General features: G+C 43.6%; 1 protein-coding gene across 1 annotated transcript in view; it reads left to right on the top strand.

Moving 5' to 3' along the window:
- The window catches only part of LOC137431618 (uncharacterized), a 96199-nt gene that overhangs the window by 1533 nt on the left and 67663 nt on the right, over window positions 1-27003 (top strand). Inside the window, exons 2-5 of the mRNA XM_068123141.2 lie at window positions 14646-14689; window positions 15247-15345; window positions 16547-16596; window positions 26317-26374. Of these exons, the coding sequence (XP_067979242.2) occupies window positions 14646-14689; window positions 15247-15345; window positions 16547-16596; window positions 26317-26374 (251 nt within the window). The remainder of the gene's footprint in view (window positions 1-14645; window positions 14690-15246; window positions 15346-16546; window positions 16597-26316; window positions 26375-27003) is intronic.

The raw sequence follows: 27003 nt of genomic DNA, 5'->3' as shown, positions 1-27003 counted from the left end.
GTTTCATGAGCATCAGAGAGTGGTGTATGTTCAGGAGAAACCATATTGGACACAAGACACTGCCTTGGGGAATTCCAGGCTCCAATGGGAGAGGCGACGAGAATATTCCATTGATCGCAACACAATGTCTGAGTGAGTGGAGGAAGTCAGAAGGTGAAGTATGCTGGTGACCTCGTATGTCACAGGCAGCAAAACTTGTCAGCAGGGCAGGTATGGTATATCCTGGGAGATGGCCGTGACCTTTGACCTTTTGTTTGAGATTTGGGTCCCCTAACCATTACCGAGAGAGAAGCAGGAGCACACCCAGAGTTTTTTTTATGTGTGGGAGGGAGAGGGCTTGGGGGGAGGAGGTGTGGGAAGGGGGGGGGGGGGTGGGAGAAGTATAAAACACAAGGACAACAAGGACCTCCAGGACAGAAGTTGGTATTTCAAAAAAAGTGGATTTGGGGTGAAATTAGCAGGGGTAGAAAAGATCAAGGTTTTGGATGGGGGAAGATAAGAGATGGTGGTGAACAGCTGTTTTAAAGACCTGGAGGGAGGAGTGGGATTGAAGAGAGTGAGGGAGTTTGTTCCAGAGGTGGGAGAAAAGAGGACTGAAGGAGTGAATGTGAGCAGAGAGTCTTGATTTTGGCAGTTTAACCATAAGAGGGTTGCAGGCAGATCTTGTGCGACCTGTAGGAATATTTGGGGGACAGAGTCCAGAGAGAGCTGGGGGGGGGGGGGGCAAGGCCGGAGAGGAGTCGGTAGAAGACGGAAAGACCACCAACCTGCCTGCGGTGAGTGAGTGAAAGGCCCCTGGAGCTTCATCGCAGGAGATTCCAATGATTCTGAATGCTTTGGTTTCAACAGCGTGAAGACGAGCTAGGTGTGAGGCAGGAGAGCAGTATTCCATTGAGCTGCGGATGAAAGCCTTGTATGTGGTGAGGAGCTCAGGTGTGCCAAGGAAGGACTTCGCACGACGGAGGATGCCCAGTTGGCGACTGGCTTTGGAGGCCAGATTTGAAATGTGGTTTTCCCAGGAAAGATCATGGCAGATAGTGAGACCCAAAAGCTTGAGTGACAGAACTTCTTGGAGAGGATTATTCAGAAAGTGGGTGGGAGGGTTGTCCAGTCAGTCTTTTCAGAGAGACATCGTAAGAGTGTGAGATTTGTCAGGATTGAAAGACATGTTCCACTTGTTTGCCCAGTCTGTGATTTTGTCCAGGTCTGCAGAGAGTGAGGAGGCTGCAGACTGCCGATCTGAGGGATGAGGAATGGAGTGACAGAGAGTAGAGTCATCAGCAAAGAGATAGAGAGGATTTTCAAGAGAGTCAGAGAGATCATTGATGAAGACCAGAAAAAGCACAGGGCCCAGAACACTGCCTTGGGGAACTCCAGCCTGAACAGGAGGAGGAGGTGAGAGAAACCCATTCAGGGCCACACGTTGACTACGACGAGAGAGGAAGTCCGCCAGCCATGCGTGGAGATTTCCATGGATACCAAAGGAGGAGGGTTTGGTGAGCAGAGCGGGGTGCCAGACTGTATCGAAGGCATGTGATATGTCAAGCAAGACAGCTCTAATTTCCTGTTTGGCATTGAGGACCTCCATCCAATGTTGAGAAAGCAGAAGCAGCATGTCCAGAGTAGAGTGACCAGGTCTGAAACCAAATTGATGATCAGAGATCAATCCATTGGAGAAGAGGAAAGATTTCATATCCGAAGCAATGATGGATTCCATGACTTTGCTGATAATTGGGAGAAGGCTGATTGGTTTGTAGTTGCTAGGATCTGTTTTTGCACATTTTTTGTGCAAAGCGGTGATGTTGGCTGATTTCCAAGCAGATGGCAGATGACCTTGAGCAAAAGAGAGGGTGAAGAGAACAGAGAGGGGGAGTGAAAGGGCGGAAGAACAGGATTTTAGGACCCGTGGGCTGATGTCTTCAGGTCCAGTTGCAGAATCCGAGTCGAGGGTTGACAGAAACTTCTCCACCTTGTCAGGAAAGGACACAGAGTCCAGGAGCAGCTGGGTACGACTGGGTACGGTGGGTACAGAGAGGGATGGGTTTGGGATGAGTTAAGTGACCTGGCTAATCAAAACTGGTAGCGTGTCAACAAGCTAGGGTTAAGGTTGGATATAACTTTATTTACTACATTAAGCGACTTATCTCACTTATCTCACTTTATGGTGAGAAAGCCATAAAGTCCAGTTGGCAGTTGGTATGATGGGATAAGATGAGGACTGAGTGGATCGAGTTGGGCATATATTTGGAACCAAATGTCGAGTGGAGACATTCTGCCTTGTCATGAGCAGAGTTTGCTTGAGGCTGTTTGAGGTGACTGATGGGATGGAGGGGAAGCGTATACAAGAGACCCAACTTGACATGGCACCACTCCGATTTTGAATGAGACTATTGTAAGAGTTCAGTTTTGAGATGAGATGTTTTCTGTCTTTCCTAATGTCAATGATCAACATGCACCTTTTGTGAGCTAGACAGTGACCTAAAGTTTGCCTCAGAATGAAGAGATTAGAAACAATACATTAAAACAGAGACCTCACATAATGGTGGTCCACACTATTCGGAATAGAACCTGTTGGGGTGGGAGCAAACGAGGCAGAATGAGGCGTGGGTGTGGGGGCAGGAGAAGATGTGGGGGATACATCCATGAAACAGTTAATGGCCTTGAGCCTGCACTTGCTACAAACTCTTTCTTTATTGGATTCCAAGTACAGCAAAATTAAGACTGACACGATGACCAGGGTGATTGGAAGACTGGCTGATGGCATGAACGAAAGGTGTGCTGGGGGGTCATAATTATTGGGAGTTGGAGGGAGGAGAAGGGGGAGGAGGAGGAGGGGGGGGGGGGATGAACTTTGCCAATGAACAAGGAAGGAAGCAGAAAGGGTGGGAAGAATAATGAATTGTCTTGGAGGGAGGTGGTTGGGAAGCATTGTAAAGGGATATGAAACATTATAAGTCACAAGTTTTTCAATAGTATCAAGGAAGAAAGAAATCTAAGTGGGCTGGCAGGAAGGCCTAGAGGTATGCACAATCACCTCTAAGCTGTCTAGCCTGGTTTTAAATCCTGACCCAGCTGTTAACTGTCATCCTGGTGTTTCAAGAGCAGAGTGATTAATAAGTGTGTGTGCCGTCCCTTGGATGGAGGTTGAACTGGGCGTCACGTCTGCTTTCATTAGGTGGTGGACGTTAAAGATCCCACTGTGTCCTTCGTGAAGATTAGGCGAGTTATCGCCGGCACCATGAACAAGTTACAAATTCCTGCCCTAATCTTAGTCGAGCGTCAGGCCTGGCCAGCCGGTACTTAAAAGACTTGGGCCAAGCTTCCAACCCCACAAAAACGTGGGAATAATTGTGGTTCATAAAAAAGAAGGGGGGGGGGGGGGAAGAAAAAGAAGAAGAAAAGTTATGAGTTAAAGGATGACAAAGAATGAGCGATTGGTGGATGGAGTAAGAGTGAAGAATTATTGAATCTGTTGAGTTTTTTTCTTTTTCCTTTTTTGAGTTGGTAAATGAGAGGAAGGCAATAAAGGATAACGGAGAGAATAAATTGCAGGAGAGCAGGAAAGAGATAACGTGTGAGGCTTGAGACTCTAAAGCAGGCGGCCTAGCCACGGCCTCGACACAGCTCAACAACAACACGGCCGAGTAAGTACGGACAAGACTGGAGCGGATTCATGACAAGACTGGAACGGACAATTAACGGTACATACAACAATGTTTACCTATTCTACTTGTGTATTTGTTCTGCACGTGATGCATTGTTACAAACTCCTTCACAGATCGGAGATCACCACACGAAGGAAAAAAAGGGAATGGGTTTATTTACAGGATTATACCATTGTGCTCTTGGAAACGCATTGATTCTCTTCCCATATCAATTTTGTTTTCTGTGTCCTGCTCAGACATGCCAAACATTGTGCTCATGGCAACACAGCTTCAACCAATTTTGTAAACTTTCAAACTTTTGGTTGTGGTGGTATCTACCCCTCAAAAGCAGTAAGATTTCTATTAAAAATATATTTCCAATCATGATAAGGATATTGGCATATTGCTCAACTTTGTACAGTAAGATGCAGATATTCTTGGAAAATGTTTGCCATATGAAAAATAACAAGACATATGGGAGGAAGAAGAATATTTGAAAAATAATTAAGGCATATATGGGAGGAGGAAGAAAGGGAGCAGGTAAGGTTATGGGGAGAAAAATTAATTATAGGTGGTTGTATTACGAGTCATTAAATAAATAGTCAAAATGTGATCAAAAGAGGTCCTACCACCTGTAATGTACATAAGTACACCTATGAGACTTCCACCTCCCACCACACCCATGCCACCCTACACTGAATCTTCTTCTTGCTTTAATAGTTTGTGGGGCAACAACCTCAACGATGTGGTGATTCGTGTGCTACTGTATTTTATTTACTTTGCTGTATGTCGTGAAGTATTGTAGGAATTATTAAATTTGACTTTTTATTTGTTTATACAGAAATGTAAGTTTATGTAAGAGCAAAACGAGAGTTTTAAAGGTTAACATACCAGTGGGCGGGGGTCGCGCGATGGGAGGGGGAGGTAAAGAGAGGCAGGTGGGAAATTTTGACACGAGATCCGTAATTGAATATAATTTTGAGTGTATGAAGATCATTGGTAGGAATGGAGATGCCTTGAGATGTTGATGAGCATCTGCTTTGATGGGGACTGGATAGAGCAAAAGAAATGGGGTTGAGCAAGATTCTCGGTATTGGTTAATTTGACAGATAATGGGTTTGCTAACACTTTTGGGGTGTTTGGCTTGGGGAGACTTGTATGGCAAAACCTGCACGAGATGCTAGGCTACATCGGAAGCATTATTTGATGGAGAAACCACGGACTCGCTTGCAGTCGATTTGCATGAAGCACTGAGTTTTACATCGGTAAGGCCGATGATATACAGAATCTTAGCTTTCACCACTTCCAAGATTCACAAGGTTGGATACAGGCACAAGACCTGGCCCACAGTTACTCCTCAGTCACATTTGCTCTACGACTAGGATACGGCGGCCATACCCCCCCTAAATTGACAGAAACGTGCGGCGGCCGCAGAGTTTCTGAGGTGGCCTCAGGGTGGCCCTAGGGCGTATGGCTATCTTTTACAGGCCGTAGGGGTCGCCGTGGAATTATAGCGCGGAGTTATAACTTTTTTCATTTCTAGGGTGGCCGTAGCAATTCGACAAGCCGTAGCCATGACAACTGTAAGTGCTGTTATACATATGAAAAAGAACTGGTATATATACCCACTCGTTACCGTCCGTCTGGCCGCACGTTCGCCTTAGGGCCCCCCTGCGGTCGCCTTGCGGGCACCTTGAGGCTACCTTGCGTCTGCCCTGAAAATTATATGGCCGCCGCAGGGACGCCCTAAGGTCACCGTGCGACATCAAATCAAAGACCGTACGGCACCCCCACGTTTTCGGTCTCCACAATTTCTAAATAACCCGTGCGGCTACCCGAAAAATAAAAACATATGTGACTGCTACATTATGTGACCGTGGAAATACTGCGGCCGCCCTATAATTGCTAGTGGCCGTAGATTTTTTAGACCCTACGGCCGCCGAGCCAAATGTGACTGAAGCATTACAGAAGTATCGTAATACTCAATTGCAGTGCACACGAATGCTTTTTATGTCACCGTGATTATGATCTCGAGATGGAAAAGCAGGAAAAGCCCTGGACTGATGGATTATGTACAATCTGGCTTTGCTTTGAATGTTCGATGGAGGTATTCTCAGTACCAACATGGTCATGTCTTGTGCAGAAGTCAAGGATCCCCAATAGAGATTGCTCTTTTGAGAGGCGGTTTTACTTGTCATTCCTTCTCATGCTCAGCGCAAGTTTCACCACCGAGTCAACAATTGTCAATGTCATTTACCTTTGAAATTCCTCTTTGATCCTTCCAGTTGAAAAAGAAATATAGGTCCAACCCAGGGTTTTTTTTTTACCCTGTCCATCACTGAGGACTATGTTTGTGTACCATCATCTGCTATATTACTGACTGCACGTATTGTCTATTAAATTTGCTTTCCTTGCTCACGTACTTCAGGAACTTCTACATCTCCTTTTTATTTTCTTGAAACAAACAACAAAGTAATCATGAGGTAGGAGAAAGCAGGACAGTTTCATCATTTTCTGTTCTGGTTTTTTCTGGTTAGTGTGACGGGGTAACTCAAACTCCTTTTGTATGTTATTAACCATGTCCAATGCCTTGCTGCACTCGAGGAGGGTTAAGCAGTGTTGTGGATATTTATCCAAAACTGGTTTTTTTTTCTCTTTCTTTTCTTGTGTGCGGCAACTATTTGTACATTAAAAAAAATTGTTCAGTTTTTTTCCTCTTCACCAAAGACCTTAAAATGGCTTTGCCCACGGCCATATGGAGTTCAACTTCATGTTGATTCGCAATCTCTTGCAATGGAACGCAGAGCGACGGAGCTCGACAGATAATACGTGAGCCTGTAAAGATGTTCTTTGTTTGCTGTGTGTGTGTGTGTGTGTGTGTGTGTGTGTGTGTGTGTGTGTGTGTGTGTGTGTGTGTGTGTGTGTGTGTGTGTGTGTGTGTGTGTGTGTGTGTGTGTGTGTGTGTGTGTGTGTGTGTGTGTGTGTGTGTGTGTGTGTGTGTGTGTGTGTGTGTGTGACTCCAAATTCCTACTTGTGTTGCTATGAGTAATACAATGCCAGCGGTGGTAGTTTTATTTTGTGTCTCGGTAAGATTTCCTCCTCATTGTATGCTCGTAGTCATGCAAGTTTATATATATATATTTATATTTGGCCGAATAATTTTTGCCTCTGGAATTAGTTTCTCTAAGCAACGCTAGTCTGGCTAGCTTGTAATGTTTCTTCACATTTCTGAACCCCACCTTTTGGCTGTGGTTTATGCTGCTCAGCTGCCTTTTGGTACGTATTGCATCCTTCGACTCTAGAGGTATTGCAATACATATAATTGCTCTTTGTAATCACATCTCATCTTGTGTATTTGTTTTACTCACTTATTCTTGATTTGTTTTTACTTTCCACTCATGGAGAATTTGGTTTTATAAAATCCTTGCTTGAAGTCAGTATTTCAACACAATGTACTCATTAGCAGTGGCATGCTTGGCATTCATGACACTGGAATCCTCAGTTAATTTTTCACTTAATCCATATAATAATATGCTAATCTTTCAAGGGGGGAGGGGGGGCAGGGGGGGTCCATCCTTATGGAGCTCAAGGCTTTTACCCTGATGGCCCCCAGCCGGACGTGGGATAATGTCGTTCCATGGTTCAAACTACTCCGATTATCCCATCGCCGTTGTCCGCGGTGTCCTCATCTCTAAGAATGGTAATTTTGCTTTTTTCAGGGGGAGTGAGTGTGACTGCGCTCACATTACCCATATTGGGCTGGCTGTTCGCATCATGCAGTCTTCACGCCCCGTTAGTGTGCTGAGCACCAGTGCACATTGTCATCACAAACTTTGCTTCTCTGGGAGAAGGGGGGTGGGGGGGGGGGAGAGGGGGGTGTGGGTGGGTGATGTCTGATCTTGTCTTCTCTTTTCCTTCTATATAATAATCTGCTGAGGCTTTTCTGTTGTTATTTTTACCATTGGCTTCAGCTAGTTGGATATTGATGTCCTAATTGTTAAATTCATGTGAACGTATACTGAGACATCTTCATGTCTTTGGTGGAGGTGTTATAAATGTGAAAGCTTCTCCCCATGAGACTTGGATCATGATTAAAAGGGAAGTAAAAAAGTTTTCCATATGAAGATTTTTCTGATCCAATAACCTGATTTCAATTGCAATGGCATCAGAAATCTCACCCACTGCCGTAGAAAAATGTAGGCATTTGCAGGAAACTTAGGGTGGTTCAAGGTTGAAGTGGAATTTTATTGAAGAATGTGAAAAAAATAGTTCACTGTTGAAATTTTGTGCAAATATATTGTCTACCCTGAGCAGGTTATACAGGAATGGCATAAATGCTGGTCATTGGGTTCTGGATAAACCTAGAAGGCATCCAACATATTCATGTCTGCTGTGAAACAGAGATCTAACATTAACTTCCTGTAAGGGGTCCTGATCCCATCTCTCAAAGAAGTTCTGTCACATCTGAGAACAGGCTCTGATCCCAACAATCCTCTTGAATAAGTTCTGTCACTCAAGCTTTTGGGTCTCACTAAGCTGAGCTGATCCCCAAATTGGGGACCAAGCTGGTCCCCAAAGCCAGTCGCCGACTGGGCATCGTCCAACGTGCGAAGTGTTCTTTCTTGGGAAAACCACATTTCCAAGCTGGTCCCCAAAGCCAGTCGCCGACTGGGCATCGTCCAACGTGCGAAGTCCTTCCTTGGCACTACTGAGCTTCTCACCACTTACAAAGTTTTCATCCACAGCTTTCTATGTTCTTTCATACCATGTTCTTTCTTGGGAAAACCACATTTCCAAGCTGGTCCCCAAAGCCAGTCGCCGACTGGGCATCGTCCAACGTGCGAAGTCCTTCCTTGGCACTACTGAGCTTCTCACCACTTACAAAGTTTTCATCCACAGCTCAATGGAATACTGCTCTCCCCTCTGGGCTGGTGCTCCTGCCTTACAACAAGTTCGGCCTCACGCCGTAGAAACCAAAGCTTTCAGAATCATTGGTATCTCCCGCGATGAAGTCGATTCTGAGGGCCTTTCACTCGCTCACCGCAGGCAGGTTGGTAGTCTTTCTTTCTTCTATTGACTCCTCTCCGGCCTTGCTCCCCCTGCTCTGTCTGTGCTCTCTCCCCCAAATATTCCTGCAGGATGCACAAGATCTGCTAGCCTCCCTCTTATGGTGAAACTGCCAAAATCAAGACTCTCTGCCCACCTTCACTCTTTCATTCCTCTTTTACCCCACCTTTGGAACAAAATCTCCCATTCTCTTCGATCCCAATTCTTCCTCCCACCACCATCTCATATCTTCCCCCATCCAAAACCTTGATCTTTTCTACCCCCGTTAATCCACCCCAAATCTACCTTTTTCAAATCCCCTTTTCTTTCCTTAAAGTCCTTGCAGTTCTTGTTTATCACATGTACCCTGCCCCAGCCCTCTCTCTTCCACAGATCTCCTGATGTCCCTGTTCCCTCCTGGTGTTGTGCTCCCCTCTTTCTCCCCCTCTTGTCTCCCGCTCCCTTTATTGTATGTTCTATGTGTTAGCTCTCATACAAGCCTTGACCTTGCATACAAAAAAGGGACCATCAAAACAGCTCAAGTTCACAGGAAACTGCTAACACAATTAATTTTCTCAGCCAAATGTTGAGAGAGGTATGCTTATACTGTGGGAAAGGAAAGAAGGTGAAGTGATGTTTGGGTGTGAGCCCTTATTCAAAGCTATATGGAGAATTGAGGATTGAGAGAAGGTGCATGTAGATGGAGGGTAAGGGCTTGGGATTATTATCAAGGATGAATGGAGGGAGAGGTAGGGATGTCCAGGTTCATTAGTCAAAGGGAGAGGGTAATGGTGTAGTAGTTGATAGAGTGGTGAGGATGTCAGAGTTCCTTGCTCTGACATGACTCACTCTTGTAGAGATGTGGGGTTGGAGTCAGGGAGGGTCGAAATGAGGGGTCAAGTGTCTGTAGCTAAAAAAAATTGCACCAGAATTTTTTCTTTTTTAAAATTATTCTTTTAATGAAAAGTTGCAAATGAACTGAAATATAACACAAAAATAAAATGGAAAAGAGGAAAGAATAGAGAAAAGGAAAAGAATTGGGGAAAGCAAAGAACGACAAAAGTATGCAATAATAAGATTTAAAAAGGAAGGAAAGAGAAGTGAATGGAAGGAAAAGATAAACAAAAGGCAGAGACAGAGAAAACAGAAGAAAAAAGAAAAATGAAGTCTATTTTCAAGGACGAAAACACGCTCTGTTTCATTTCATGCAAGTCTACCGAACTTGAATATAATGCTCTTTGTTCCTTGCATTTTGGGTGTCTGTAGTCCAAAAACACAAGGAAGAAGGACCATGATTTTTCAACCTCCGTATTTGCATGACAGAAACGCGGAACGTTTTTCTTTCTGTTAAACTTTCGGATGCTAAGTAATCCTCCCAATCTAGTCTAGACTTGTCACCTAGTGCTTGTCATACCCCTAGTCCACTAAATGTCAAAGACAAGATCTCAGTGCCATTAAACACCATTAAGTTTACGAATGATGATGATGATGAATATGCTGAAGCACAGCCTGAAACGGTGGATACGTAACTGTCCCAAATATTTCTGCACATATGGAATCAAGGCATGACTACATGGATTCAATAAAGTGTGTACGTAACAGGGGATACCTTGAGAAAAAGGTACTCATAAATTACCCTGAACATTTTGCTTTCTAAATAATTTAATTTTTCACTTTATCATTGAACTACCTTCGTATATAGAAAATGTACAAATATCTGTGGCATGTTTTGCTTCACGGTCAGGGATATAAATTTTGATTGGAAATATTTTGTCTTCCACTCTGACATGGTATTTTTCTCCTACATGATAGGACATGATCTGCATGTCCTACATGACTCCTGCATGGTCGACAAAATGCAGTTTGGATTTATGCCAGGAAGAGGAACGACAGACACGATTTTTATTGCAAGGCAGTTGCAGAAGAAGTACATGGAGAAGAGGAAGAAGTTGTTTCTTGGGTTTGTTGATCTGGAGAAAGCATTCGATAGGGTTCCATGTGAAGTAGTGACATGGGCATTGAGGAAGTTAGGAGTGGAGGAATGGTTGATCAGAGTAGTGATGGCAATGTACAAAAGAGTGCGCACAGCTGTAAGGACGAAGAACGGGAACAGTGGTGAGTTTGAGGTGCAGGTAGGAGTGCATCAGGGGTCGGTACTAACAACAACAACACAACAACAGGAATTTTATGGCCATTTTCCCTGCAAGAGCGGGGGTTAGCCTTGCGGTCCACATGACAATCTTCTCCATTTGCCCTATTTTCTGCATCTCTCCTTGTTAACCCCATTGCCTGCATTTCTTCTTCGACCATCTTTAGCCAAGTCTTTCTCGGTCTTCCCCGTCCTCTACTTCCTTCTACATTCATTTCCATCACTCTTCTCAACCAGTCACTTTCATCCTTCCTCAACACATGACCAAACCATCTCAACCTGTTTCTCTTCACAGCATCCATTACAGGCTCTATTCCCATCATCTTTCGCAATTCATCATTTGTCTTCCTCTCTCTCAAAGATTCTCCACACATGCACCGGTATGTGGTCTAAGTAGTAGGTCGTACTAAGGTCGTTAGTAAGGGGTCGGTACTAAGTCCACTACTATTTGTAGCTGTGATGGAGGTGCTTGCTCGGAACGTAAAGGACGGTTTACCGTGGGAGTTGTTGTATGCAGATGATCTGGTGTTGATTGGGGAGAGTATGGATGGACTGAAGGAGAAGATGAACAAGTGGAAGGAATGTATGGAGACAAAAGGTCTGAAGGTGACTATCGGAAAGACGAAGGTGATGGCAAGTGTTAAAGCATGTGGTGAAATGGAAAGAACTGGGAAGTGGCCGTGTGCTGTGTGCAGGAAGGGTGTCGGAGTGAACTCCATTCAATGTACAATGTGCGCTGAGTGGGTTCATCAAAAATGTAGTGGTCTGAGAGGGTCATTAACCAGTGTGGCAGCTACATTCAAATGTAAGGTGTGCACAGAGGGAGCTGCAAATGGAGGAAATGTTGAGTTGGATCTTGGAGACGGAGTGAAGCTGGAAGGTGTGAAAACAATTTGCTACCTAGGAGACATGCTGAATGGAGAAGGTGGATCAGACGCGGCAACGGTTGCTGGAGTGAGATGTGCATGGAAGAAGTTTCGGGAACTGAGTGGTGTGCTGACGAGGAGGGGAATGTCGTGTCGTTGAAGCTGAAGGGAAAGGTGTATGCTGCATGTGTGAGAAGTGTTGTGATTTATGGGAGCGAGACATGGGTAATGAACGTAGAGCAGCAACGAAGGCTGGAAATAGTGGAAATGCGAATGGTTCGGTGGATGTGCGGAGTATCGTTGAGAGAGAGGAAGACAAATGATGAATTGCGAAAGATGATGGGAATCGAGCCTGTGATGGATGCTGTGAAGAGGAACAGGTTGAGATGGTTTGGTCATGTGTTGAGGAAGGATGAAAGTGACTGGTTGAGAAGAGTTATGGAAATGAATGTAGAAGGAAGTAGAGGACGGGGAAGACCGAGAAAGACTTGGCTAAAGATGGTGGAAGAAGAAATGCGGGCAAGGGGGTTAACAAGGAGAGATGCAGAAAATAGTGCAATCTGGAGAAGATTGTCATGGGGACCGCAAGGCTAACTCCCGCTCTAGCAGGGAAAATGGCCTTAAAATGCCTGTTCTGTTTGTTGTATGATACTGCCAGGCTGATTAGTTTACATTTGTATTCCACTGATAGGCCAGATCCGGATATCGGACCTGAACCACAATTTCATGGGCTTGTTCTTGTCAACTAACGAACTCATCCACCAAATTTTGTCATAACTTGTCCACAACTTTTTTGAGATATCATGCTATACATTGTTTTTTGCCCCATCTCTCATTGAAGAAGAATCACTTAAAAAAATTAAATAACGCTCTAATCCGGATCTGGATTCGGATCTTCACCAAAATCGAATCGATTCATCCGTGTCATACATCCAAGCTGTCCAGCGATTTCACCCAAATCCGTCCACAACTTTTTGAGATATCCTGCACACACAAACAGACAAAGAGGCATGGGTGAAACATAACCTCCGTCCACCTTCGGTGGTGTTGGTAATAATAATAATAATAATGTGAGTTTCCTTGAAAATAAATTTGATGCAGGAGAAGGTCATTAGACATTCAAGCCAGTGCTATTATAATTAGCGACTTATGGTTGTGTGTCCATGCGAAAGCGCTGGTGAAAATTATTCGAGGAAAATGCTGAGAGTCAAGGAAGGAAGCAGTACATTCCATTTTTAAAAGTCTTAGGTATGACTCCGGCCGGGGTTTGAACCACCAACATCCCAGACTCGGAGCCGACGGTCTCACCATGATGCTACTGTTGCTGGCAGAATGCAAAAAGCGACATGAATACCCCCTTTTTGGTCTGTAGCTAACTTTTGTTGACAAAGTTTCCCGCAGTTGCCGTGATGAACTCCCCACAGATGTACAGTAGTGTACTTTGGTTTGAGTCAAGGTTGTTTTCTTGCATTTTGCTTTCCTTCCTTTTATCTCTTTATTTTCTTTCCGTTATTCGTCCTTTGAAGTTGCTTGTATTTCTCTGAAGTATTGTCAAATTTTTTTTATTCATTGTGCAAGTCTCATTAAGTATCATTTGTGGAATTAGCACTGCATTATTTACTGTCTGCCTTTTCCCCTACAGTGTGAAACTGCTGTTTCTCAGCTTGACTCTTGGTGTTTGGATATTTTCAATTAGGTCTCAAAAATAGTCTTATCTGACTTCCTGTCAGCGCATTGCCACCAGACACCTCGCTTGCCAGGCACTAAAATGCATCGAGCTGCACTGTATATTTCAAGGCAGCTTCCGTTAAATGTGTTTCTTAAGAATGCCTGGTTGTTTTGAATACGTTGGTGTTTTCATAACAATTATTACTTTGATTTCTCTTTGATGTTTCATCACAAACCACTTTTCTTATGCTTCTTAATGCAAGGCAAGTAACTCCAAAGCTCTCATCTCGATTTCCTTCCTTGCTCCCTTCCATCTTCTCTTCTCGTTCTGCCTTATCCTACATTTTATGTTGAATTTCTCGAGTTGATGAAGTATTTAAGCAGAAACGTTCACGTATAAGATTATAGTGAAAATGCTGACTCGCACACTTCCTCTTAGAGATGGTTGATTTTGTTAAACTTTAAGGAAAGATCTTTCATTTGCCCTCCTAAGTGCTGTTATTTCTTCACACTCCTCCCTCTCCCTCCTCTCCCCCCCCCCCCCCATTTTACTGTGTGCCCTCTTCTTTTACTTCCTCCCTCGTCCTTTGTGCTTCTCCCCCCTCGCCTTTATTACCTCCGCCACCAAGGGTGGATGGAGGTTATGTTTCCACCCCTGTTTGTCTCAGTCTGTCTGTGAGTTGGCTATCTCAAAAATTTACAGACGGATTTGGACGAAACTTGGTGGACAGGTTGGGGGTGTGTCAAGGACGATTTGATGAGATTTTGGTGAAGATATGAATCTGTATCCTGAAACGAGAATTTTTAGAATCTACACGTGATTCGTCACCATTGAGAGAAAGAGGGCCAAAAACGATGTATAGCAGAATATTTTAAAACCTTCTTGACGGATTTGGATGAAACTTGGTGAACAAGTTGGGGTGTGATAAGGACTAGTTGATTAGATATTGGTGAAGATCTGAATCCGGATCTGGATACGAGAAGTTTTAGTGATTTTTCACCATTGAGGGATTGGATTTAAAAAACGATATATAACACAATATCTCAAAAGGTTGTGGATGGATTATGACCAAACTAGGTGGATGCGTTTGTTTGGTGATGAGAACAAGCTAATTAGATTTTGGTTCAGGTTCGGATGCAGATCCGGCCTATCAGTGGGATACAAAACGTAAACTGTTCAGCCTGGCAGAGGTATGCACTGTACCGAGTGCCGTTCTTGTTTAAGCCTGTTGAATTTTATTTTTACCTTCTGTCATTTAACCCTTTCAACAGGCTTTCTGCAAAGGAGGAAAAGAAAGAAATTGACCAAGATGCTGGTAGGAAACTGTTGTCTCTTTTCTTAAATTGCATATTTTAAACTGAAATAAAAAATTGCAATATACAAGTAATAAACCTGTGCACGTGTGTGCACACGTACATGTCTGATATGTGAAACGGTTTGAAATATAAGCTGCAAATACACCATCATGTTTTGTCGTCCAAGTAGTGTACTCACTATGCAGGCCATCTGTTGAGTTGTATTAAATTTAATTCGCTTTAAGTGTAAGCTAGATTGCCTCCTTTATCCTGAAAAATGAGTAATTACATCACAAACCAGGGCCACACAAGCTAATCCTCTGCTGTGCCTCATCTATTACAGCATCAGTGTCTTGTTAAGCATGCACTATTACTTTAATCAGTGATGGCAGGATTTGGATAACAATAATGATCCAATGGCATTGCAACATCAGAATGTGCTGTGTTGATCACGATACAACAACAACAACAAACATGCACTGTGATAATGATTATGTCAATAACATGTTATATTCCATCCAAGTCATTTTCAAGAGTGGAATAAGGTTGTGATTGCATTTTGACCTGTGTATTCCAGGGCCAATTTGTCGTTGTCTGGTGGTTCCAAGAGACTGTTCAGGATTTGGGTTCACTGTCGGTGGAGATGGGCCTTCCTTCATCCTGTCTGTGCGCCCCGGTACATTGCCCAATATGATGTTTAGAGCCTTGAGCAATAACAAAACTCAGAATTGAACTCGTGGAATATAATTCAACGATCTCAGATACACTTGTGCAATCTATTTACCAAAACTTGAAATGAAATCCAGAGCTTTAAAACTGTTTTGGTTGCTACTTCTGGCTTATGAGATGAAATATTATGTGTTTTTTTTTTTGTATACTGAATCGAGGCTCGTGAAAGAGCTGACATTTACTTCACAAACAAATCAACCAGACAAACAAAATATATAAAAAGAGGGAGCGGAAGACAAGAGAATGGGAAGCACGCAAACACTTGAGAGCACACAACATTTAAGAGCAGGGAGATGTGTGGGAGGGAGAGGGCTTGGGGGGGAGGAGGCGTGGGAAGGGGGGAAAAAAAAAATTTTGTTTGTTTGTTTTTTTGTTCTTCTTTTGTTCTTCAAACAAAAGACTTTTTCTGACTGCCGCACCTTATCTTACTTCTGTAATGAGACTGTGATGCCCTTACAAGTGCAGACTGTGGCTAAACTGTAATGCCATTGTGCAGAGGGGAGCTAGACTCTGATGCCCTTGTGCAGCCTGTGCACGATGCATCTGGACATCTGGACGCCTTGCCCAGGCCGCAACTGGACGGCGACGCCTTGCCCAGGCCGCAACTGGACGGCGACTCCTTGCCCAGGCCGCAACTGGACGGCGACGCCTTGCCCAGGCCGCAACTGGACGGCGACGCCTTGCCCAGGCCGCAACTGGACGGCGACGCCTTGCCCAGGCCGCAACTGGACGGCGACGCCTTGCCCAGGCCGCAACTGGACGGCGACTCCTTGCCCAGACTGTGATGCCATGTGCAGGCTGCGACGCCTTGTGCAGGCCGTCTTGGATGGGAAGCCTTGTGCAGGCTGTGTCTCGGCTGCACTGCCTTGTGCAGGCTGCCCCTTGGCTGCACCACATTGTGCAGGCTCTGACTGGCTTGTGTAGACTTTGACGCAATTGTGCAGACTGCCCCTTGGCTGCACCACATTGTGCAGGCTCTGACTGGCTTGTGTAGACTTTGACGCAATTGTGCAGGCTGCCCCTTGGCTGCACCACATTGTGCAGGCTCTGATTGGCTTGTGTAGACTTTGACACAATTGTGCAGACTGTGACGCAACTGTCTCCTTGTTCAGACTGTAACTAGATTAATATTTTCCCTCATATTGTAGATGGTGCTGCAATGAGAGCTGGAATTCGTCAGGGAGATCGTATTCTGAAGGTAAAAAATAATGTGTACAAGGTCATTCACCTCTTTCAAAATGTTTTAGCTAGAATAATGAGTTGACATTTGTGGTTAGCATTGGATGTTGAAGTCGAGACTTTATGATAGCCATACTACAGCTGCTATGCATAAACTGAGTCGTTGGCACCACCTGTGATCCAGCAGGATATATTACCACTCTGGTTATGAACCAAGATTACTATAAATTTATCCCTCCAGGAATTGGAGTGCGACATAATGGTAGAAACACGAGGTAAACCATTTCTTATGAGATTAATAAATAATATTTTGAACAAGGCACCGCAAATCTGAAGCCTGATGGACAAATAAGGCAACCAATAACTTTCCCCGCAGCGCCAAATATGCACACACTCACGCACACGTGCACACACGTGCGTGCGTTTTTATATATACTGGCGGGAACTCCCTTCCGGTGGAAGTGCCCTTCTTGGCCCACCTTTGCTGCGCAATGTGCTGATGGCACATTCTTGGAAATGCACTTTATAACTTTTGTAATTAAAAAAAAAAAATTGTAGAAAAAGGAATTTTATACAAACTTAGTGCAAAGGTTTATAAGACAAAGATGAACTGATTCAACTTTGAGTTAAACGGGTCAATGGTCATGCAATCTTTACTGAGAAGTTAGATTCCTGTTACCGAGATATTAAATCTGTGAACCACTGAACGGATTTAAACCAAATCTGGTAAAGGTATATACTATGATGCAAAGATGAACTTCTATGATGCAAAGATGAACTTCTATGATTCTGGGGTCAAATGTAAAGGTCTTGTGACCTTTAGCTGAAAGTAGCAGATTTCTCTTCTGGATTTTTTTCCTAAAGTTGGTACAACAGTGTATTGTGATGCAAACTTTCATTCTCCCTCCTGGAAGGCAAATCCGACCAATGGCAACCTACGACCATTCCATAAAGCCTGCAACAAGTGTGTGTCCACTCGCAGGAGAGCCAGAAAACAACATCTGTCCAACCTCAAGATTGAACTTTCAAACTTGTCTCCCTTCTCTAAAACCTGGTGGCACCTTGTCCAGTCTGTCTTTGGAGTGCTTAAATGACATCACAGCTGACTTTGCTCATGAGAAGGCCGAATTCCTCATTTCTGTTTGCTTCCAAATCTTGTCCCTAACCCTTTGCTCTCTGTACCCACCTTTCCCTGTCATACCCTACTGCTCCTGGACTCTCTGTCTTTTGCACTTGAGAAGGTGGAGAAGGTTCTTTCAACCCTCGACTTTTACTCTGCTACTGGATTGGATGGCATCAGCTCACATGTCCTAACAACCTGCTCTGCTGCTCTTGTGCTTCCTCTCTGTCTGCCCTTTTCACCCTGTCATTTACTCTAATCTAGATCATCTTCCATCAGCTTGAAAGTCAGCAAACATGACTGCATCACATAAACGGAGAGTTCATAGAACATGTTAATCCACGCAGTGTTCAAATATATACTTCAATTAAACCACCTTTAGAGGCCATTTTTCCCCGCAAAGCGGGGGTTGGCCTTTTTCGGGAACCGTGGTTGTTGTTGTTTTTTTTTTTTTGGTCCCCTTTTTGAAGCAATGTTTTACGGCCGGATGCCCTTCCTGACGCCAACCCTTTTTGCCGCCTTTAACGACAAACAGGGAATTACCAGTGAACTGGTACTCAATTAGCCGACCTCGGAAGGATGACAGGCTGAGTCAACCCCCCTGGCGTTAATTCAGCGATCGACCGGGATTCGAACCCAGGATCCTAGGATCCTAAGCCGGCACCCTAGCCGCTAGCCCAACACCAACACTAGCCCAACACCAACACTAGCCGCTAGCCCAACTTCAATTGAAATAAAATAATGATTTAAAAGTTTGTTTAAATTAATTTTTGGACGTTTAGTGCTATTGAAGCAGTCTTATACACCACCTTATTTAACATGTCCAAGTACTGCACAAATGAAGGTTCTTAGAAATGACAAGAAGGTGATTTGTGTTCTTCAGTGTTCAGGTATATAATTCAATTTAAATAAAATAAAGATTGTAAAAGTCATAGAAAAAAATTAATTCAAAAAAATCAATGGCGTTTACCGCTATTGACACAGTGTCTATTACACCACCCTATGTAACACGTTACATTCGTTGTTCCTGCCTGTTGTTTGTGTTCTTAATGCCGTCCTTAAAACAATATGTTTTCTGTTTTTTTTTTTTTTTTTTTTTTGTATACAGAATCGAGGCTCGTGAAAGAGCTAACATTTATCACACAAACAAATCAAACAAACAAACGAAATATATAAAAAGAGGGAGCAGTAGACAAGATGGGGAGAGGAGAGGAAGCACACAAAAACAACATTTGAGAGCAGGGACATCGGGAGATGTGTGGGAGGGAGAGGGCTTGGGGGGAGGAGGCGTGGGAAGGGGGGGGGGGGGGAGTGGGAGAAATATAAGACACAAGGACACCAAGGACTTCCAGGAAAGAAGTTGGTATTTCAAAAAAGTGGATTTGGGGTGAAATTAGCGGTGGTAGAAAAGATCAAGGTTTTGGATGGGGGAAGATAAGAGATGGTGGTGAACAGCTGTTTTAAAGACCTGGAGGGAGGAGTGGGATTGAAGAGAGTGAGGGGGTTTGTTCCAGAGGTGGGAGAAAAGAGGAATGAAGGAGTGAAGGTGAGCAGAGAGTCTTGATTTTGGCAGTTTAACCATAAGAGGGTTGCAGGCAGATCTTGTGCGACCTGTAGGAATATTTGGGGGACAGAGCCGAGAGAGAGCTGGGGGAGCAAGGCCGGAGAGGAGTCGTTAGAAGACGGAAAGACCACCAACCTGCCTGCGGTGAGTGAGTGAAAGGCCCTCGGAGTTAGCTTCATCGCGGGAGATTCCAATGATTCTGAACGCTTTGGTTTTAACAGCGTGAAGACGAGCTAGGTGTGAGGCAGGAGCACTAGCCCAGAGGGGAGAGCAGTATTCCATTGAGCTGCGGATGAAAGCCTTGTATGTGGTGAGGAGCTCAGGTGTGCCGAGGAAGGACTTCGCACGGCGGAGGATGCCCAGTCGGCGACTGGCTTTGGAGGCCAGCTTGGAAATGTGGTTTTCCCAAGAAAGATCATGGCAGATAGTGAGACCCAAAAGCTTGAGTGACAGAACTTCTTGGAGAGGATTATTCAGAAAGTGGATGGGAGGGTTGTCCAGTCGGTCTTATCGGAGAGATATCGTAAGAGTGTGAGATTTGTCAGGATTGAAAGACATGTTCCACTTGTTTGCCCAGTCTGTGATTTTGTCCACGTCTGCAGAGAGTGAGGAGGCTGCAGACTGCCGATCTGAGGGATGAGGAATGGAGCAGCAGAGAGTGGAGTCATCAGCAAAGAGATAGAGAGGATTTTCAAGAGAGTCAGAGAGATCATTGATGAAGACCAGAAAAAGCACAGGGAAAATGATATTCAAATATTCAATTATTATATATTCAAGATAAATATTATTAAATATTCAATGATAAATATTATCATTGAATAAATATTCATTGATATTCAAATGATATTCAAAATCTGTTTAAATGATATTCAATTTTATTTGACTGCCAGACAGGCAGACAGTCAAAATATTATCTCACTCCTCTGTGTATGTGCGAGCGAAACAAATTCAGAGACAAAGTATTGTAAAAGTAAAGTATTTACTCATGTTCAGATTCATGTTCAAAATGTAACATTCAATTTAAATTATGTTGTTCCTCGATCATAAACTGACATTGGTAAACAGAGGGACGGAGAGACGGCAAACATGAACCAATTGCTGAACCCCGCTTTTCACTTCACGTGTGCTGGGTAGAAAGGGGAAAAAACAGATCCCCTTAATTGGAAACGAATTCATTTCCTTGCACTCATCAGCAAGGTCATGGGATACATAAACGCAGCTGACATAAAATCATAATTTTTCTCCAATAACCTCATCTCAGATCCTCAATTCGGATTCAGACCTGGTGATTCTACCTCGCACATGCTTCTTCTACTCTCCCAACATTGGATGGACGGCCTCGATGTCAAAAAGTTGTGGACGAGTTTGTTAGGTGACAATAACACGCCATCAGTGGGATACAATGGTTCAAGTCCGAATCCAGATCCGGCCTATCAGTCGGATATAAAATTTATAATGTTCAGCCTGACGGAGGTATGCACTCTACCGAGTGTTATTCCAGTTTTAAAAAAAATGTTTTGTGTGTCTGCACATGGTGGAGTTATTTACAAATCTGTTGCTCGTTCTCTGAGCACAGGATATGTTTATTTCCCATTTTATGGTCATCGACATCGTATGTAGGCACTGGCAGAAGCAGTGGTTGGCAAGAGGGGAGCGGAGGGGATGAGGTTAGATTTGAGAATAGGTTCTTTTTCATTTATTTTCTTTACATATTTTTTCCCATGTGGATGTCTGTCTGATCCTAATTATGTGATAATACTGAGACCATAATATGAAGTTTCTTGCAATAAATATTTTCCTTTTATAGTTTTTCAGTTTTCACTGTATGGGGTTATATGTTCTATGTGAGTCTCGACTGATTATACAAAAAAGACGAACAAGTTCAGATACATTCAAAGTACACCGCCCCCATGCCAAATAAATAAATAACATCCTCCAGCGCGGCATTGCCGGGGCGCCTACGGTGCCCGTCAATTCCGCCATGCAGTGCATTGAGACTGTATTGGGAGGGAGAGGTGTACAATAATTGATTGATTAATTGCATGATTAAAATCAATAAAAGAAATAAATAAATAAAAACCCACCGTTTAGAGGCCATTTTTCCCCGCAAAGCGGGGGTTGGCCTTTTCGGGGACCGTGGTTGTTATTGTTTTTTGGTCCCCTTTTTGAAGCAATGTTTTACGGCCGGATGCCCTTCCTGCCGCCAACCCTGTTTGTCGCCTTTTACGACAAGCAGGGAATTACCAGTGAACTGGTACTCAATTAGCCGACCTCGGAAGGATGACAGGCTGAGTCGACCCCCCTGGCGTTAATTCAGCGATCGACCGGGATTCGAACCCAGGATCCCAGGATCCTTGGAATCCTAAGCTGGCACCCTAGCCGCTAGCCCAACACCAGGGACTTAACTTAACTATATGGGGTTAGCAGCAGGATTTTATTTTTGCAGAGAGTTGGGCTCGAAGAAGAGTTAGAACAGAGAACTGATCTGGACATAACAGATCAAAAACAGTGACAATAGGGGGGAGGAGAGGTGGGGCAGAATACACCAACAGCAGGGTAAAGGGACAAAATACAAGTAGACCTGAGGGAAGAACGCGAGTAAGGGGAGGGGGGGGGGGGGGAGGATACAGGAACTGAACAAGCTGGATACAGGCACAAACTCTCAATCACAGAAGTGAAAGGGAAAACTTGGGAAGATGCAGAAATGGAACGAAAAGAATTGAAGACGAGGGTGAGGGAGCGGGTGGAAATCCGATAACCTGGAAACACGGAAAGAGGTGGGCTTGAGGATGGTTAACGAGGGTTGAAAAGATCATGTGTATGGATGAGGGTTGACCTGAGATGGTGGTGAACGGCTGTCTTTTGAAGCACTGAAGGGAAGAATGCCATTGAACAGATTGAGCAAGTTGGTTCCACACGTGAGAGGAAAAAGGAATGAAGGTGTGGATGTGAGCAGTGGCCCTGGATTTTGGTAGTTTCATCAGAAGAGGGTTACTGGCAGACCAGACAGTGTGTACCCTGCAGAGACATGGGGTGTGTGGTTTGGGGTGGGGGAGGTGGAAAGGCAAAGGGGATGTACCACAGAAAGGACAAAGGGTGCAAGATCAGAAAGGAGGTGGAAGAAGACAGAAAGACCACAACCTTGGAATTTTGCTAGAGTACAATCTCAAAATCTCATTCTTGTTCAAGAGATGTCTTCTCTATTTCATCAAGAAATACAGTTTAGCATCCACCGAGAAAGACTTGGCTAAAGGTGGTGGAAGAAGAAATGTGGGCAAGGGGGTTAACCAGGGGAGATGCAGAAAATAAGGCAAGATGGAGAAGATTGTCATGGGGCCCGCAAGGCTAACCCTCGCTCTAGCAGGGAAAATGGCCTTAAAATGCCTGTTGTTGTTGTTGTTGTTGTTGTTGTATACAGTTTAGCATCCTTTGCCAAAGAAAGGTTCTGTGTAGTTTGCATCAGTCACATCCCATCTGTGTAGTATGATATTGGTGGTTTAAAGCCTGATACGCTTCTCTAAGAGCTCTAATCATATGCAATCGATAATTTATTGAGGCTCATGGAGGAGCTCGTCTGTTCATTTCTACATCTCTAATCTTCAATAAATTTATCTTACCAACCAGCTACAAATTAAGGCCCATATAAAATTACAATTCCAGTGATGGAGGTCTGGTTTTTAGGACACTAAACTAGCTTGTCGGTGGTTGTGGCTTAAATCCAGCTTCAGGCAGCAGTATGCAGGATTTGTATTTCAAGCTTTTGGGAAGTGAGGTAGTCTCAGGAGAATGATGGCGTTGCTGTTGGATTGTCAATAGAAACTCAGCTGATGCATTAATAATCCTTGGGAGGAGGTCACTGTCTCCCCCACCTGTTATGGTGAACATGTGATGCCAATCCCGATATTATAGTTGACTTTATGCCCTTAGGGCACTTCGGGATGTATACTAAAATGATACTTGTGAAAAGGCAGGCAGGCAGACAACCAAACTCCCACTAATTGGATTCTTAAATATATATATATATATATATATTTGAAATCATAATAACCATTGACGTGCCATTCCTTTCTCCTTGCTCCACTTTCAGCCTCTTTGCCTTTTACATTTCGTATTCTTCAACTTTCCTATCCCCTGCTCTTGCTTTCCTTCTCAGTTTTCTTTTTTCTCATTTTTCCCTTTCCACTTTGACACGATGTAGACTGCAGATCATTAATACACCTTGTATTGGAAGTAAGAAGAATCTCCAGTTTTATCCCCTTTGAAAAAATGAGCGAGGCATTTTCTCACAAACAAGGGTGACTTAACTGAATATTCATTCGGAGAATGCCAGCGGTGCAATTGAATCCAGTTCCTATTGATATGAAAAAAATTCATCTAAAAATTCCAATCTTGGATTTTCCTTTGTAGAAGGAGGCAGAATACTTAGGCAGTTAAGACCGAAAAATAGGGCGTATCGTTCATTTTTTCAGGAAAGCACCAAATTTGGCACAGATGTAGTATGGACCTATACAATTGTTTTCCTGAGGGGCGCCCAAAAATTCAGAACCCCTGGTGGCCGCCATATTGAATTTCAACATGACCGCCCTCTGTGACCTATTTCCCTCAATAACTTCTATACTATGAGCGATAACACCACAGTTCCAGTGTCTTACCCCATGTTTTCATGGTCTCTGAAACCAATGGGATCAATTGCATAAAGATTGGCATCCATCATCTTTAATTTCAAGATGGCCGCCATGGTGTTTCCATTTTCCTTGAATCTCTCATAGTATTTTAGGTAAAATTTCAATTCCAAGTGATACACATTGTTTTATTGGTCTCTGATAACAATGGAATGGTATTAATTAATCAAAGTTACACACAGTTGCAGTTTTAACTTAAAATATTGTGGGCACTTGAAAGGTGGAGGCTCTCGCACAGACGCGTAGTACTGCAAGCACTGTCCATCGCAGTCACACAGTGATGTGCAGGGCAGATTTGCCCTGGAGCATTTACAGTTGCCTTTACAGGCCGACTTACAATTGGCAGCTTGTAAGCTCTGAACATGCCTCCTGTATCAGTGGTATTGTGGTCCAAAATTGGTGTCCAAGAAGTCCCTGTTTTCATCCAGCCCCAATCAGCTGGTGATGGAAGTTCTGTGTAGTGCACAAGTGCCTGACTCCATACGTGTCCAGCCTGAAAACATGCACGTTTTAGGTGTTGTTCGAAGGCGTCTGCTGTTGGGGGAATGTGATCAATTGTTCTTGCCTTCTTCGTGAACAAGTGTCGGCGCATGTCATTCACTGTCTTTATCTCGGTAGTCCGGTCATAGAGGATGGCAACATATCTTTCTATGCTCTGTAGTTCCATAGTAATAGCGTCCACAGATGGCCTATAAGCGAGAGCATGAAAGGTCTGCGTGATGCTGGGGTATGCCTCCCAAGCCTTCCAGGCTGTCTTTTCCCAATTTGGGCAAAAAATGACACTGTGTCGCAGCCAGTGAAGGCATGAAATAATGGCAAAGACTCGGACTTTCTGCGGCCAAGGCCGGTGGCAATTTTATGGATGGCAAGGTAGCGGTAGCTTTTACCAGTGCCAATGGCAATCCAGAGTTCCTCCACACCGTGTGACTGGTAGGTAAAGTAGTGTGCTATTGCCAAGACCACAATACAAGACCAAGACCACTCATAGTATAGAAGTTATTGAGGGAAATAGGTCACAGAGGGCGGTCATGTTGAAATTCAATATGGCGGCCACCAGGGGTTATTAATTTTTGGGCGCCCCTCAGGAAAACAATTGTATAGGTCCATACTACATCTGTGCCAAATTTGGTGCTTTCCTGAAAAAATGAACGATGCTTCCTCTTAACTGCTCTGCTAGAAGGGAATGTGTGTACAGTCAATGGACATACAACCATGGCCTATCTGAAAAAGCCTGGCAGGAGGTTAGTAGGAATGTAAAGACAATCAATAGAAAGGAGAGATGATATGAGATGGTTTCAAAGAAAATTGAAACATGGTGCAAAATTCCAAAATCAAGGGATACTAGTTCTGATCATTTAAAAAGAATTCACTCATTTGTAGAGAAATCGACACGCCATTAAGCACACATGCAACTTTCGTGAATTTCTCAGTAATTTATCTGATTGCAGCCATGTCTTGACCATGACTGGCTGACCTTCTTCTGACATACATAACCATATATGGTTGTGACACATGCGTGAGTGTGCACTTGCACTGGTTACCGATGACAAACCATTTTGCTCCATTCAAAAATGTAATTAAAAGAAGACATTTTTTCTTGCAAAATAAAGTGAGGTTCCCTTTAAAAGGCAATGACAATATCCTTTTATAGAGCAAAAGAAAGAGAAAGAGAGAATAAGGAAGGCAAGTTAAGGGAAAGAATGGGTTTAAAAATTTGAAAGGGGACGGAAGAGAGGGAATTTGAGTGAACAGGAGGGTGAGCCAGCCAGAAAGTTGTGCACTTTTTGTCAATGGCATGAATATGAATGAATGAATGATCGTTTTAAGGCCATTTTCCCCGCTAAAGCGGGGGTTAGCCTTGCGGGCCCCATGACAATCATGGTTCCCTGTTTGAGGCAATGTTTTTATGGCCGGATGCCCTTCCTGACGCCAATCCTTGGTCGCCTCTTACGATGCGGAGGGATACGGTGTACCTATTCTAAACCGGGGTACACACCGTGATGGAAATATAATTTTTAGTGAAATTTTCCAAACCAATGGCATGGAAATAGAAAAATTTCTTTTGAGAATTTCCAGTTTTTGTTGTAGGTCGAGTCTAAAAATTCAACAAAGGCATGAATAGTGAATGGTTCCAGTTGGATATATTAAACCTCCAAATCATTTTTTTAGTTAAATGATTACATCTGTTCCATCTGCAATTGTGGGGAAAACGATGAGTTGGTATCACTGTGGGATAGACTTGTTCATCCTTGAAATGTTTTTTTTTTAAACGAATCCTATTTTTGACTGTTGTAGTCGTAAGCAGTGATTTTTGCATTTGAAAAAAGTAGAGGATGTTAGAAGCACTTGGAACTCAGACATTTTCTGTTTCAGGTGAACAGTGTCGATGCTACTGATAAAAGCCACATTGAGGTTGTTGATCTTATCAAAGGTACGTGTTGTGCTCATCTCTGTATATCCTTTCGCAAACAAACTCTTCACAAAGGTGCTTTTGGCATCTTTGCTTGAGGATGTGCTTCTGTATGCTCTCTCCAAAATTTGAGTTTTTCATTTTATTTTCATTTCTCTTAGCAATAAGAATCCTTTTGTACCTGATTAACCAGTTTTCCTGCTTATTTCTCTCCCTCCTCCCCCACTCTCCCTTTACTTGTTTTTACCTCTCTTTATTAGTCCCTTACTAGTTTCACCTGAGGGGACTATAAGTTTGCTGTCCGTCTGTCCATCACACCTGTGGTTTTCCAGACTTTTTCCCCCCGTTCCATTAACATATTTAACTGAAACTTGGTGCATGGCTTTATTATGATAAGTTACAAAACGAGTTTGAGTTTTGTGAGGTTTCGCCAATTTTTTTATGGAGTTATGCCCTTTTTGGACTTAGAAAATATCACATGTTATATGTGTGTCATTTATCCACACTTTACCCCCTTGCCCTTTAACATGTTGAACTGAAACCTGGTAGATGGCTTTATTATAATAAGTTACAGAAACTGCAACTTATTCTGCAGCAATTGCTGAGTGCTTGGAACAAGAACATTCATTGGGACTGGTAGGGGACATGTC

The sequence above is a fragment of the Myxine glutinosa genome, chromosome 7, assembly GCF_964187855.1.
Source record: "Myxine glutinosa chromosome 7, kmMyxGlut1.1, whole genome shotgun sequence".
In the NCBI taxonomy this organism is placed as follows: Eukaryota; Metazoa; Chordata; class Myxini; order Myxiniformes; family Myxinidae; genus Myxine; species Myxine glutinosa.
Note: the sequence above shows the minus strand (reverse complement) of the source record. Positions and strands in the feature narration are given on the sequence as shown.